General features: G+C 49.6%; 2 protein-coding genes and 1 non-coding gene across 17 annotated transcripts; 2 read left to right on the top strand and 1 right to left on the bottom strand.

Moving 5' to 3' along the window:
* The first annotated feature begins 33 nt into the window (after positions 1-33).
* LOC109509861 (actin-related protein 2/3 complex subunit 4-like) lies at positions 34-2,517 on the top strand. Its single transcript, XM_019859746.1, has 6 exons — positions 34-166; positions 629-747; positions 1,022-1,133; positions 1,589-1,684; positions 1,791-1,961; positions 2,118-2,517. Exons 1-6 carry the CDS (start codon positions 164-166, stop codon positions 2,121-2,123), a joined length of 507 nt encoding a protein of 168 aa, XP_019715305.1. The 5' UTR covers positions 34-163; the 3' UTR covers positions 2,124-2,517.
* LOC109509858 (protein kinase C-binding protein 1-like) lies at positions 2,449-14,084 on the bottom strand. 15 transcript variants are annotated; one of them, XM_019859736.1, is made up of 21 exons: positions 13,781-14,083; positions 10,880-10,942; positions 10,324-10,472; positions 9,598-9,819; positions 9,349-9,462; positions 8,899-8,964; positions 8,598-8,690; positions 8,393-8,480; positions 7,843-7,898; positions 7,675-7,752; positions 7,467-7,582; positions 6,883-7,367; positions 6,658-6,792; positions 5,865-6,020; positions 5,274-5,771; positions 4,725-5,195; positions 4,506-4,645; positions 4,314-4,394; positions 4,117-4,195; positions 3,716-3,955; positions 2,449-3,640 (listed from the first exon to the last, which is right to left on the bottom strand). In XM_019859736.1, exons 2-21 carry the CDS (start codon positions 10,902-10,904, stop codon positions 3,450-3,452), a joined length of 3,483 nt encoding a protein of 1,160 aa, XP_019715295.1. In that variant the 5' UTR covers positions 10,905-10,942; positions 13,781-14,083; the 3' UTR covers positions 2,449-3,449. The 15 variants fall into 15 exon arrangements, with proteins under 15 accessions (XP_019715295.1, XP_019715297.1, XP_019715298.1 ...); XM_019859738.1 differs by lacking the exon at positions 13,781-14,083 and adding an exon at positions 11,762-13,692; XM_019859739.1 differs by lacking the exon at positions 13,781-14,083 and adding an exon at positions 11,762-11,847 and having other exon boundaries at positions 10,880-10,947.
* Positions 14,085-14,216: 132 nt separating this feature from the next.
* trnat-ugu (transfer RNA threonine (anticodon UGU)) lies at positions 14,217-14,289 on the top strand. The gene has a single exon. It is a non-coding gene; the product is annotated as a tRNA-Thr (tRNA).
* The last annotated feature ends 636 nt before the right edge of the window (positions 14,290-14,925 follow it).

Raw genomic sequence — 14,925 nt, 5'->3', positions numbered from 1 at the left:
TAAAGAGGCTAGTCGTAGAAATACATATAGCGTAGCGAAATCCACGTTCTCATATAAAACCATTCAAAACAAGCGCGTCCGTTTTGTTTCTGCAGTATGTAGGGTTTACGGAAGCGGTAGTCCTAGGCGTGGCTTAGAAACTTCCGTCTTTTCCAGCGCAAAAATGGTAAGGCTTCTCTTCAACTGTCTCTACTTATTAATTTATAGTTAATTTATAGTCGTGCGTTATTTGGCAGCAGCAGACTACACCCACAGTTACCATGCTATTTTCCTGTTTCTGTTAAAATGCGGTTTTCGTATCAAAGTGGGTTGCATCGATGACATTTTTCTCTTCGAGCTTCATTTCCCCCTCGATAGCTGTGAATGCTGTGTTAAAATTTATCAAGCGCGTCGGTAAAAATTATGACCAGAGTCAACATCCATCTTGAAGCATCACGTTCAAAGCATTGGCAATCGTGAACATTTAAATCATTATGTGGATCCAAATGGTTATGAGACGGGTCCCTCAATACTGATCATCTCTTTTACTCTTAGCTTGCTTCTCTCCCCGGATCCGGATGTTTTTATGACTTTTTTCCCATTTTTGTGCAAAACATACAAGCACTGACTTTGTCCAAATTGTCATCAGACAGCGACGCTGCGTCCCTACTTAAACGCTGTGAGGGCCACCCTGCAGGCGGCCTTGTGTCTGGAGAACTTCTCCTCTCAGGTGGTGGAGCGTCACAACAAGCCCGAGGTGGAAGTCAGGTATGCTACTCTGCTTTGCGGAGGATTGCCACTTCCACACAAGTCTGAACTTGTGCAAACTCGCACAAGGCAATCTTCGAGGGCGAAAAAATGCTCGCGGTACATGCAAGGGGTGAAACTGGCTTGCTGCAGCCACTCTGCAAGCGTCACCGTGTGAACGAGAGGCCCGGGAATTGGACATATTTTCATTTGGGATCATTTGAGATATACTATCTGCTTTCACCTTTTAGTTAATGCCAGCGTTAAATGTCAGACGGATGGTTGTGTTTCACAGGAGCAATAAGGAGCTGCTGCTTCAGGCTGTTGTGATCAGCCGCAATGACAAGGAGAAGGTTCTAATCGAAGGGTCCATCAACTCTGTCAGGGTCAGCATAGCTGTCAAACAGGTAATCGGCTTTTTCAAAGCCGTCCAGTGGAACCTTTAGATTTCACTGACATCCAAGGAGACGTCTTGTACTTTTTCTATTTTAGAACCTCAAGCTGTTCCCACATGTCTTAAAAATGTCTCTTATTCTGTCGTCAAAATTTATCTGCAAATGTTGGCTCTTGGTATGCCGACCTAGTTTCACTCCCCCGCTAAAAGCTGACGTGGACTGGACAGTAAATAAACAATTTGTTTAAATAGATCGGGTTGATTGCGATCGGTTATCTGTTGTTTTTTTTTTAACTCCCTGATTGGCTCCAAAATCCTGATTGATTAAAAATAAATAAATAAATCATGCAAGTAGAGAGGAATAGTGGCTCATGTTTGACTTTTGGAGGTTCTCCTGTCAAAATCACTTCGTTGTTTTTCTGTGTAATGTCCAACCTTAAAACAACGGTGCCTTGTCTGCCACCTCAGGCTGACGAGATCGAGAAAATCCTTTGCCACAAGTTCATGCGCTTTATGATGATGAGGGCAGAGAACTTCTTCATTCTGAGGAGGAAGCCAGTCGAGGTAAGCAAAAGGTTGCGGGTGGCCCAATTGCCCGGTATGGTGATTGTCGATAAAAGAATTTCCTGTGCACCGTGTTCCAATTGACACGTGCAAATTTTTCATGCAGGGCTACGATATAAGCTTCTTGATCACCAACTTCCACACGGAGCAGATGTACAAGCACAAGCTGGTGGACTTTGTCATCCATTTCATGGAGGAGATCGACAAGGAGATCAGCGAGATGAAGCTGTCCGTTAACGCCAGAGCCCGTATCGTCGCAGAGGAGTTCCTCAAGAACGTAAGCGAGAGGAAGAATGCCTTTCCCCCTGTGCTTGATTGTTCACTCGGTGTTCGGGCTTGCTTGGCTTTGTCAGCGCGCGCCGCCATTCGGTGAACGTTGCGTTTCAACAGACGGAAGTCGTCAGGTGACCCGGGTTTGCCTTCTTTTCCACAGTTCTGAGGACCCCCACCGCCCGACGGCCAGTCCTAAGAGAACTTTGGGTGTAAACAATCAGTGAGCCGGCAGCGAGGGGGAAGAAAACATCAGCCACCCACTGGTGATGCCCTCTGATTTTTATTTTATTTTTTTCTACTTGCTCATCTGTGTACTCGTTGATATCAGTGACTGTATAGAAAGAAATACTTAGCGGTTTCTGTTTTCTACCACTTAGAACAAATGGCCAAACAAACAAAGGCGGGTCCTTAAAGTATTAAACCACGCTGGTGTCTTTGAATGCCGAGACGGTGGGTGTGTTCAAATGCAATTAAATACTTAGGCGTGAGCATTGGGTCGACGTCAATCCGTCTGCCCTGTTTATTGTCAATGTGCTCTTCAGGTACACATGCGGAAACGTAAAAAAAAAAAGTCAGCCAAATGATGTAGAAAATAAATAAAGTGCCACCGTTTCTACCTTTTTGCTGGTCGCTGGCAGTGGAACTTGTTTTTCCGAGTTGAGGTCGTTGAGTAGCACAAATGGAGGCAGGCAAGAAACTTGCCGCTGCATACTAAGTTATGAAACCCCCAAAAATCACCTCCAGAAGGCGGGAATCTTTGGAAAGGCATTTCTATGTCAGGTCAGTATGTAATAATCCGTATCCGATGTCCGCTTGACGGGATGTCGCGATCGAGCTTTCGATGGGGATCTCGATCCAGTTACCGCTAGCGCGGAAATTCTCCCAGTGCACAAACTTTCCGAGAGCAAGCAGACAATATGACATTGCAAAAGGCGAAGTTGGCAGTTGGCAGCTTTACCTTTTCCCGGACGCAATTTTCCATCGGGGCCAAAGCACTCGGACCAAAGATAACCAAGGAGGACTTTGCGATAGGGTGACACGATAGCCAAAGAACATTTTTGAATAACCAATTCAGTGCAGTCTACTTGGGGAAGAAGAAAACGTCTCCTCCTCGTCATCGTGCGCTACGCAGCGGGCATCTCAACAAATCCAAACGGAAACGGGCATCATTGCACATGAACTCTTCAGACGCATTTGTCCGTAGTGCGCTTCCAAAAGAGGTTGCGTAACTGTTGAAGAGTTTCTTTTAGAGAGGTGCGTGCTGGTCGGCAAGCGTGCGGATACTGCAGGTCGTGCCCCTCCTCATCAGGAGCAACTGCCGACAGTCTTGTTTTAACATTCAAAACGTAGGAAAAGAACACTGTACACGGGCAGCCACCAACAAATAAATACAAAAAAAGACTTTGGCCACAGCCACAGGGCATTCTATACAACATACGGTATCATCGTATACATAGGGGGGAAAAAAAACAAACAAACTGCGGCAACAATGTCAAGTCGCGCCCAGTTGGGATGAGGCGACAGCAGCGCTGTCACCGCAGCTCTCCGTTTCGCGGTCTGTATTCGATGAAGCGGATAGCGGTGCTTCTCGGAGAGCGTTTGGTCCACAGGTCGCCTGTCCCGCTCCTTTGTTTGACAAGTCCGCCGCCGGCTCCGCCTCGGCTTCTTGCTGGGGAGCTGCGGCTGCAGACACAGCGGCGTTTGGAAGCAGATAAGTGGCGGCGAGTCCCTTAGGTGGAGCGCGAGCGCCGCTTTTACCTGACTGGGTGCAGGACTTCATGTGTTCTGGCCAGTGGGCCTGCTGACACGGGTAATCGCAGTAGCTGGTGTTCCAGCAGCAATAAAATATGGCCTCTTTCCTGCAGCTGGCGCACCACTGCTTCTTCTTGGTTTCATCCACTCCTTGCTGCTTCTCCAGCTCCATCTGTTTCTTGGCCTCCGCAACTAAGCGCTCTTGTTCCTGCTCCAGACTCTGCCGCATCTCGGCCATCGTGAGCTCTAAAATTTCAATTCACGTTCACGAAATGCATCACATGACCCTGATTGGGGGAACGTGTGGCTTGATGAGATGGGATTGATTTGTGTTTTAGGTTTGGTGTGATTTATGGATGTTGAGTGGAGTTTATACTTTGTATTTAGCTGGTGAAAGAAGCCCTCACCCAGATTGTGCTTCATCTCCGACAACTCTTGCTGATGTAACCACTGTAGTTTTTCAATTTCAATTCGAAGCCGCTTCATCTAAAAAAAAATTTAAAAACCCAACAACAACAACAACATCCAAACAAAAAGACAAAACACTAAGCGAAAGGGTACTGTCTATGTAAAAACATGTGTGAGGAGCTGTGCAAAAGGATACCTCAGCAATGGTGTTCCCCGGAGTGCTCTTGGAGAGGTCGCTGTAGATTTCAGTCACCGTGCCTTTGATTGCGTCCATTACCTGTCACAGAAATAAGCCGCTCCCATTCTCGTGCCACGTGAAATCAAGATTCTGCGCCGGAATAAAGTTTCGATCGCATGAAGATCAACAGTTCGTTGGAAAAATGCTTACTTTGTCGGTATACTTGGCGATATCTGCAGCAACGTCTGCTGACGCCGTCGAAATGGACCCCTCCGTTTCCATGGATGAGGATGCAGACGACGTGTCGAACCCCGACGCTGACGGCGGACAGCCGGACACCAGGGGGACAGCTGATGTGCTCAACGGCAAACAGACCCAAATTACTGAAACGATTCCGAGATTGGCGGTGACAGTTGTATGCTTTGCTACCTTTAATCGACTGTCTGGTCTGATAGCGTGCGCTTTGCGAAGACTGTTGCGCTGAAGAGGACGAGACTGACGCCGCGCCGGCGTCAGACGCCTGGGTCGCGCCCCGTCTGGGCAAGGCCGCTTGAATTTGCGCAGCTGCCAAAGGCTGCTGGCCCCGCTGCTGACACGCGTGCCATTTTGGCGAGGGGTTCTGGAGCTTGGCGGCGCTCTGCGCTCCCGCCAGCGGCTCTCGAGGCAACAGAGGGCGCTGTTTCTTCAGTCCCGGGGTGGCGGAGGCTGCGGATGAGGACGAACAGGGTGGAGTGGCGGGGGCAGCGGAGACAGTGGCGAGGCTAACGTTTGCGGCGGACGGCGCGGCGAGGGACGTCACGGTGACGGGAATGGCCAGGGGGGACTGCGAGGCAACACTGGAGGGTGTGGAGGGGGTTGTGCTGTTTTGAGATGGGAATGTCGGAGGCGTCAGAGATTTGCCTTTGGGAAGAAATAGCGTGCTTGTTTTAAAAAAAAAATTCCACCTCAAGTCACACTCACCGAGTCGTAAAATCTCACCTTCAGGCTTAGCGGCGGACGGCTCTTTGGCGTTGGCGCTGTCTTTTTTGCGCCCCTTCTTGTCCCTCTTGGCCTGCTCCTCCCCAAGGTCAATCACCAGCTGCCCCTCGGAGTCTGAATCGTCCGCAGGGGCGTTTTGCTTTGTATCTTCTTTTACCTGTCCCTTCTCCTGAGACACAGGCAATGGTGCGGGGGGGCCGGTCTTCTCTGGACTTTCTTTCTCTGGAATCTTTTCTTGAGCCGGCATCGCCGACGGCATCGCGCTAACATCCGCCGCCGCCGGCGGATCGGCTTTGCTCGCTTGGGCCGGAGATGACCGGTCTTGGTCTCTACTCTCGTTTCGGGGTTCCTCAGTGGGTGCGCTGTCTTGAGAATCTTCGACCTTTGCTCCTTCATCACTGGCATACTCGCTGTCGCTAGAGTCAGATTTAGCCTCGGAGTCCTCAGAGTCGCTGTGTTCCACACCTTTGTACACCTCAGAAGAGATCTCGTTGATACCTGCCCAAAGCATTGGTGGGCCCAAGGCAGAAACACAGCACAATTGCAAAACAAGCGTACGATATCAACGTCTGCCAGGAAATTTTGACTGACCGAGCTGCGCTTTACAGCTTTCAATGGTTTTGTCCAAATTCATCTGGAAACGGCTCTTGATCTGCCTTTTTGGAGAGGTGAGAACGGGGGCGGCGCCCAGCTTCTGCAGAACCGTTTCACTGAGTTCCTTGAGGTCCATTTCAGCTTTACTCCGATCTGGAACAAAACGACGAGAATCAATTGGGGCTGCAGCGATCCAATATTTTGGTATCCTATGGAAAATTCTATCCAATAATTGGATATTCTGATTTGTTTTAAAATTGCTTGTTTAAAGATACAGAAGACAAAAGAAACACGTTTACTTAATAAATGACAAACTGTCATTTTTCGATAATCAACGTTTTTCAGTTCAATGTAAACTGTGCATAGCAGCACACTATTTTCCACTCAAGACACATTTCGATAAATCTCTCCCCTTCGAATAAAAACTCCAAACACGGTCTGAAAGACGAGACAAGTCAGCCGTTATGTCGCGACACGATGCTGGGAACAACTTCAAAATATACGCCTGCCAAGGCATCGACGTCCATAAATTGTTTGGTCAGGTTTATTTTGAAGTTGGAAGCATGAAAAATTGTTGCCGCTGTTAGCATGACTTTTTCCCCCTGACAGTGTACATGTAAATGAGCGGGTTCTGTTGCCTCGAGCATTTTTTTGTTGTTTTGTTTGTTTTGGAACCGAGGTACCCGAATTACTCAAAGACCCGTTTCAGCCCTAGAATGAATGACTGAATGGTTGTATCACAATATACACCAGGTCATTATTCCCGTTATTTCTGACGCGACGGATTCACCTAGATTAAGATTCAAAATGCTTCCCGTCAGATGCGTCTTCTCTTGCTTGGTGTTGCCAGGGGCTTGCGAGTGCGCAGGTTTGGGGCTGTCCACTAAATGTTCATCTTGACTTGGTCGAGGATGAGCCGGTGACACTGCACAGAGGTGTTTGGCGATAAATAAGAGCTCAGGGGACCCAAGTTCTCCGGTGTAACGGCACATAATTGAAATGAAGGGCACGATACCTGCGGAGTCCGCCGGCTCCACTCCAATACTTCCCTGACTGTCTGGACAGGTCTTGTCCGTTGCGTCCTCCCCATCGGAGCCCGTATGCGCAGAAGAGTTGGTGCTCATGGGAGAACGAGGCACGTCGGCGAGAGGCAGCCGACGGGCTGCCGCGATCCCGACGCCGGCCCCGGACAACGCGGTCCTGGCCTGGGAGATCTTTGGCGATGGCGTCATGTCGAAGCTCAACTTGATCTTTTCCTGCTTCTCCGGCTTGAAAGGCGCCGATGACGGGTCGGAAGGGTCCCGCAGCATCTGAAAGCTGTTGTCCTGAGCGTAGGGTGTCCTGAAGGGGGCGTAGTTAAACACGCCAAACTTCTTCCTCATGTTCTCCACATAGACTTCCATCTCCTGCATGGCGCTGTTGAATATGCTTTTGGTCTTCTTCACAGAGAAGGGAATCTCTTTGGACATGAGGTAACAATTATTTGAAGGGACCCAAGCCCTAAGGGGTGAACACACACGTCATCCTCCGACCCGTTGGTGACGCCACAGCTTAAGATCGGATGCTAAGTCAAGTCTGCGAAGCGCAAAAAATCGCCACCTGTCATGCTGACCGAAGAAGCGAGCGTCCACCTGTCCGTCCTTGTCGCGCAGAGCTTTGGCTGGCCAGAAGGGAAAACCTTTCAATTTAGCCCACACCAGAGGGTGAGGGTTACCCTGTGGTCACACACACAATGACAAACTGGAGATCTGCATTTGCAAGGCGGCACGCAAACTCATCACAACACGAACAAACGAGTCCTACTCACGCACGGTTCGCAGAACCAGTTGTCTCTCTTTTGGCAAGCGGACAGATAACACTCAGGACAGATTTCGATCTCATTCATCTGCAAAGAGAGAAAAATGACGCTTGCTGAAGCAGTCGCTGAAAATTCATCTCCACTACAAAAAGAATGACGCAGATCGCATATATTCACCTCGTGCTCACAGATCTTGACGATAACTTTCGCCGTGGCCGTCAGTTTGTGGTTCCCTAAAAATATCACGTCAGTTACCGTTACACGAGTTGGTGAAGGTTGTTCATATTACTGCGGCTTAGCTTGCCGAGACGCACCCGTCCGCTTATCATTTTGGTTTATAGAGGCTAGAACAGGGGTGCCCGATTCGTCGATCGCGATCGACCGGTAGCCCGCGCGGACTGGGCCCGAGTCGATCGCGAGGGGTGTGGCAGGGGAGAGATTTGTGTCGGTCTGCCTGTTATTAATATCATAGATTTTGTGCACACCGTACCCTAAGCGTCCTACCCGTTTCACTTTCGCCCAAAAGTATTTAAAAAATAAAATCAACAAGAAGGCCACCCCAATTTTTTTTCTGCTGCGTTCATGTTAGGAGCCGTTAAGGCCGTTGCTCATCATGGCGTGCGTGCACGTGCGCTCGCGGGCCGATCGCGGGAGGTCGGTTGCTTGAAACGTAGCTCTTGGGTCAAAAAAAAGGTTGGGCACCCCTGGGCTAGAATATGCAACCCACCTCCGTTGTATATGATGCAGTTATGCAAAATCCACTTCACATCTGCCGAGAAGGCCTCTGTGCAGCCATACATTTTCTTTTGGATGTTCTGTGTTGCAAACGCAAAACACCGTGTTTGTTTTGGGGACGTGAGAGCAGTTCAACGGTGCAAAACGCACGATCTACGCGTATACTTCAAATCTAACCACATGGACGCCTTTTTTACCTTCTCAAGAGTGCAAAGGTCCATCGGGTGAAAGATGTATTCGGCATAGTCTGGATGCTGATCAAGAGAAACCGGTTTGTGGAAGAGCTCCGTCTTTCAAATGGAGGGAAAGAGAGAAGTTTTTTTTTTTTTTTTCCTGTGAGACACACCAAGTGGCTGCAAATCCTTCCCCCACTATGGCGGATGAGCACTACTGTCACATGCCGGCACGAAACACTCGCAAAAGCGGCATCGAACAAAAGGAGCACAACCAGTCAAGGAAGGAAGCAAGACAGGGACTTGTTAGTGGTCTGGTTATTACCCAATTAAAAGTCTTTCTCTGCGTGGAAGCTGCGTGGGGGGAGCGAGATGACAAGCGGGGATGATCCTGAAAGAGAGTGAGAGGGGCAGCTGTATCCTCACTATGCCGGCTTGCATGGTGACTTTTGACAGGCCCAGTCTCGTTCACCGTTTGGGAGTGTTAGATGAGATTCTTTCCGCATGCAAATTAGTTTAGTCGCATGCTCGAGCCAACAGAGGACGGCTTTTAGGTGAAGAGACCGACGAGACCTTTTTTTTTTTTTTTTTTTGCTGCCGTCAGCGTGCCCCGCGACGCCAAGGGAAAACGCGCCCAAGTGCTCACAAATCGGTGAGAATGAACAATCGGAAAAGGAGAAATGAACTTTGACACCGGGCCGAAGCTTCTCGCTCCGCTAGTAGATGGAAAACCCTTTTTTAAGTGAGCGTGAAATGGCCGCAGCGGCATACTTACACCTGGTTGTTTCATCTTCTGAAGAGCAAACTTGAGTAGGTAAGACAGCTGCTCTATAGTCAGCATCGTCATGGCTTTGCTCTGAGTCTCGATACATTCGGCAACTGTTATTTTCTAATTAAAAAAAACAACAGCAACATTGAGAGGAAAACCCTTCGTTATGTCTGACAAATGTAACACGCAAAAGTAGCATCTTTGAATTGTGGTTTCCGCCACCCTTCCGCTCGCGAGATATTCCCCGGCGAGTACCTCGCACTCTGGACAGAACCAGTCGCCCTCGGGCTCGTCTGGTAGTTTGAGGCACTTGGCGTGGTACACCCTGGGGCAGAGCTCACAGCAGAGCACCTGACCCTCGCGGTGGCACAACCAGCAGTAGAAGTCGTTCCTGCCGTCCTGCGGTACAACATCAACAGGGTCGCTGGTGAGTGCTGGCTGCTTCGCATAGTAAAAGGGACCGTGTCTTAGTTCTGACTGGAACGCAGGCAAAAAGAAACACAAAGTCGGGACGGGTCAAAATCCAGCCAAGGTGAACCAAGCCAAGCAGAGATGCACAATCACAACCAAAAGGTGCACTGCAGAGAAAACAAACAAACAAACAAATGCTGTCATCGCTGCGGGCATCCGTGGATGGTCAAGTTTGACATTTCGCGCAAAATAAGCCAACCGTTGACGGGAAAAATGCAACAACAAAAAAATCCTAGCCTAGGAGGTAGCGAACGGCATTTATGGAGGAGTCGAGTAAAATGCAAAATTTGCCGTTCATTCATCAATTGCAACATATCGATGGTAAAATAAAACGCAATCAAATGCAAGAATGGGCCACTCGACTCGACGGGCGATTCTCCCCGACTGACCGTTATCTGCGGCGCTACGTAGAGCTTCAATTGGAATTCTTGAAAATACTTCACAACGGTTGTGGGAGGTGGGATGGGGTGCCCCTGGCCCCCGCCAAAGAGATACTATTTTGTTTGTCACCTGGTCTTTGCCGCTGCTAACGGCACCTGGTTTCCTCTTCTTCTTTTTCACCGGGCCGGGGGAGGTATCGGCAGAAGAATGACCATTTGATGAGGGAGAGGGACTAGGCATCTTTCGTTTCTGGGTCGTCCGCTCCGCCGAGCCCGTGTCTGGAGTTGCACATGAGGGTTTGAGATCAATCCAATGAGGTTCCGTAATGGCCTTCGTGAAGGTCACGTGCGGTTATGCTCTGCGGTCGAAATCGCATACACTCATCACGGCCTTTCTTTGAAGTGCTGTTGTTTCGATTTTTTTGTACCCCAGTGTGGAATGATGCAAAAACAAGAATGAAAAATCTGTAGGATCATTTCCACTCGGGGATGAAAAAAATTAAATAAAATTAAATGAATAATCAAAAGGCCAAAGTAAATACGGCATTCATGCCGATGATGAGTGTACAGTGTAGAAACGTGTGACCATAATTCTAAATGCCAAGTCTAAAACAAAGTTATTCAAATAAAGCCCATCAAAACACGCCGACTTCACAAGTTTTACATGATGCTTGACTCATGCTCACCTTTAGATCGCGTTGAGCTTTCCATTTTCTCCGTCAGAGCGTCGGTCTTCTTTACCTCCTCCGCTGCGCTTGTGTAGAAAAGGGACTTCAGTGAACGGGCTATCATATACCGATGGTCCCCCCATCCCGACTGTCAACCGTCAACCGAAACGCGCTCACACTAGACCCGCGCCGATAAGATCACTCCCACCGTCCTATCGAACAGAAACGTAGTGCTTTGCCACCATCGTGCATGCCTACTACGGGCCGGAATAAAACTTTCTGGGAGCGGGTATCAATGACTGGCGGATTTTTTGCTCTTCTCAGCAGGTCCCGCTCCCCCCCCAGTTCGAAAACGGGTTGCACTCACAACTTCAGTGAATCTCGGATTCGTCGTCAGTCCTTAAAGAAACATTTCTTTCCAATGCAAATAACCGTCTGGTGTCTAAATGCCTGCCTGGCATCAGCCTGGTTTGTAGGCACTGTGATGTCATTCCGATTGTTTTTTTACAGGCTCTCTGTCAAAAGAGCAGAGCTTTAAAAAAAAAGAAAAAAGAAAGAAATAGATCTTGCTCCTCAGCCCTTTCCCCCTATCAGCGAACGATGCGATGATGTGACAGCCATGAACACAGACCATGCACCAAGAAAGTCACGAGGGCGGTGAAAAGTCATTCTGGCCTTCTCGAGCGCTGCCGACGTCTCATGTCGTTCAGGGATACAGCAAGAAGCGACAGCTACACAGGACAAATACAGGACGGGCAATTCCATGGCAGAAACAGCCTCAAAACAGAGAACGCCAGATCAGGTAACATGCTGCTCCGGCCAATTCCGAGCCCCACACCGGCATAACATCCACGCTTCGATGAAATGAAAGCGACAGGCATGCCTTCCATCCTTACTCACACAAAAGAGTCTTCCTCCAGTTTTCTGCTTTCGATTAGAGAGGGCGTTGTGAAATGAGGGCCAGGATGGTTCCAAGTCTGGCGGAAGGCCCGCTCTCCCCGCCGCTTCCTCCTGCCAATGTCGATCTTCAACCTCGGCTGCAGGCGCCCGATTGGTTTGAGCGGCACTCCGAGTGACCCGATTGGATGTTAGGCTGAATGTAGCACATCAGCTTTTTTGCTTCTGGAGCTCCTCGGCTACAGCGCTGCAATGCAGAGAGGACTGCTCTCCCCTATTGCTTCGATACCCGCTCCCTAATCCCTCCGTTAGAACGCGTAAAAGGCCACGGCCGCGTGAAACGCGGCGCTACGAGCTCGACGGCTGGCGGACCGGCTTCTGTGCTCTCGGAGGGATACGGCATCCGTTTTGATGAGGCTTTCTCTCTCCCTCCAGGCGATCGACGCAAGCACAAAACAAGTGCGCGGCGCACCCTTGGAGTGTGGTGAACAAGGAGCACATTACGGGTTACGATGGACCCCACGGTGTTAATATGCAGTACGCAACAAGGAGAGAACTTAAAAGTCACAGGTCCCACTCAGAAGGCAAAACCGTCCACTGTCTCAAGACATCCTTTCTCTCTTTTGCCTCGAGGCCACACTGCGGAAATAGTTTCCCGAGTCAGGGGCAAAACACAAAGTGGAAAGCCTTGACATTTTCTCCGTCGGTCTGAGGAGACGGGGATCATTGACACTCATTGCAGTAACTGCACCGCCAAAGTACAAACATGCTAAATCACATCCAGCCCTCGGTGGCAGCACAAGTGGTCAACGAGTAGACACTCCACAAAGAGAGATCAAACGAAAAGCAGCGGCGCAATACAAATTGGCCCTTCCCACTGGGAAATGAAAGGCATGAGCGGAAAAGAAACCGCAGCGGGTGGGTGGAGTCATTCTTTCGGTCAACAGAGAGTGGGCTTGAACTCAGGTCAAGCATGAGGCAAGTCTACATAAGCGTGTCCGTCCTAGGATCCGAACCAGATCATTTGACAGTTGCCGGCAAAAGAGCGTGTCATTCTAACCAGCGGCAGACAGAGCTGGAGAAGCACGCGGACTGATCTGCGCGCCGAAAGCAAAACAGCAAGCCAAATATGCGTAGGAAACACGATTCCGCCAAACCCGTTTGTTTGCCCTGCAGACAGGTTCTGGAAAATTCCCGATGAAATGAGATTTCACTACAGTGCCTCGTCAGGGGAGATCCGGCCCTTCTTCTTTCCTCCCGCTGACATACAAGTCGGCAGGGTGCTCGGGGCGGAGGGACGGAAAGGGGACGTTCACGAAGATAGCTGACGGTCGGAAGCAGAGAACGCTGGGTGGCAGTGCACACAATCGGGCTTCGGCTAGTATCTCGTAGGCGGTGATGAATAAGATTCATCGGGCGTCTGGAGAGCGTTTGTACTTGACCACAACACCCTCAAACCGGCGAGAAGCTCAGAGAATCAGGCCCGTTGAAAGACATGCTTCTGTGTCAAAAGGAAAGAGTGTGTGGTCAAGTGAGTTGGTGTGAATGAGGCAAGTAACATTTCCATCCAGGTTTGGTTGAGACACAATCGCCGATGGTGCGCGCATGGCAGTCCTACGCCCAGCCAGTTTGAGGCCGTGCTGTCCCTTGACCATACGTTCATTCCTTTGGGGTGTCCCCTATGCAAATGGCGGCTGCCTCTCCCGTTCCAGACCTGAACGGGCCTGCAACCTTGACAACGCGAGCCAGCGCCGGCCACGAAAGAAGCAAACTTGTTTTGGGGTCCGAATACTCTGACCAAGTGGGCCCACGCCGGTCATGTACCGAGAGCCTATCTGCAGAAGCTGCAGCAGTCTGCTCCAAGTACCATGCTAGGCTCATCTTTTCAGCTCCCATTCCAGAATGTGTTGTGACAACATTGCCCCCCCCCACCCCTCACCCAGTTCTCAGGCCATAGCTCGTCTACGGCTGATGCCTGAACAAGAGAGTAAAATGAGTGAAAGAATGAAAATTTGGGCTTACCTCTGTGGATGCATGTCTAACAATTCTGTGTGACATGTCAATGCTTATTTCAACATGGAGGGCAGCCCTGGCAGCCCTCAGCCTGCTCCGAGCACAGCCACGCTCTCTCAGGCTCCACAAGCTGCCCTGCCTGCTGCTCTCATAAAAAGCAAACGCTGACTGGACCGACACGCTGGCAAAATGTAAGGCGGCAGCTGATTGGCTGCTGCGCTTCCTGGCTGCTTGTCTTTTGTTTGGCTGAGAGAGGCGGAAACCCTCAAAGACGAGGCCCAAACGCAGAACTCCCCATTTGGCTGTCGCGTATGCTTTTAAAAATGATGTCAGAGAAAAGAGAGTCCCTTCACCCAGAACCGGCGGAATCAATATTCCCAACATTTCAACTGGCAACTCATGCATGCTTGACAAAAATAAATTGCACCAGGTTGTATTTTTGTCTGGTCTCATAGCTCAATGGTTACAGCGCTGGCCTTGTAAACCAGGGCTCGCAAGTTCAATTCTTGCTGGGGCCTGGAAAATATAATTAGTGCAGCAAATCCATATATTGATCAAGCCTTTGATTTTACATCAACTGATATTAAGTCGCTGATGGTGTCATGGTCCACTCGCCTGACTTGCGTTCGGGCAGCGTGAGATCGGTTCCCAATCGCTGACGCTGCATACGTGGGTGTGAATATTTGTCGAATCGTCTCGATGGTCCCCTGCGACTGAATCGCGACCGGTTCAGGGTCGATGGCGGAAGGCCCATTCATCGGAAATCTGTGTATCAACTTGATGACTATTTAGTGGTGTGCCGTAAGATTTCCCTTGGCTCAATAAAAGGCTTGCCAAGCACTGAGACAACAAAGCAGTCAATACAGAACTATTCTCATATTTGACCACTTTAGGTTCATATACCAAGAGAGATGAAAAACACAGATAAACCCTAGTTCTCACTTTTAAATGGTGACTAGGATTTATCTGAAATCCACATGCACTGTGTGCTCATAAAAGCATAAGACGGCAGGTGAGCACTTACCTATACTATCAAGCTACTGAAATAGCTTCCTTCTTCTGTTTACTCTCTTATCACAAATCGCAAGTGTGTGTGTGTGTGTGTGTGTGTGTGTGTGTGTGTGTGTGTGTGTGTGTGTGTGTGTGTGTTTGTG

The sequence above is a fragment of the Hippocampus comes genome, unplaced genomic scaffold (assembly GCF_001891065.2).
Source record: "Hippocampus comes isolate QL1 unplaced genomic scaffold, H_comes_QL1_v1.1 scaffold568, whole genome shotgun sequence".
NCBI classification, from domain to species: Eukaryota; Metazoa; Chordata; class Actinopteri; order Syngnathiformes; family Syngnathidae; genus Hippocampus; species Hippocampus comes.
This window is presented reverse-complemented; position numbering and strand designations above follow the sequence as displayed.

Bases quoted from the DNA above. Each gene is read 5' to 3' on its own strand.
- LOC109509861 (XM_019859746.1), top strand. The intron at 1,134-1,588 runs GTAATCGGCTTT...CTGCCACCTCAG, and splicing joins TCAGCATAGCTGTCAAACAG to GCTGACGAGATCGAGAAAAT. The intron at 1,685-1,790 runs GTAAGCAAAAGG...TTTTTCATGCAG, and splicing joins TGAGGAGGAAGCCAGTCGAG to GGCTACGATATAAGCTTCTT.
- LOC109509858 (XM_019859729.1), bottom strand. From the start codon at position 10,985: ATGATAGCCCGTTCACTGAAGTCCCTTTTCTACACAAGCGCAGCGGAG. The intron at 7,753-7,842 runs GTGAATATATGC...CTCTCTTTGCAG, and splicing joins TCAAGATCTGTGAGCACGAG to ATGAATGAGATCGAAATCTG. The intron at 4,196-4,313 runs GTATCCTTTTGC...ATTTTTTTTTAG, and splicing joins CGGGGAACACCATTGCTGAG to ATGAAGCGGCTTCGAATTGA.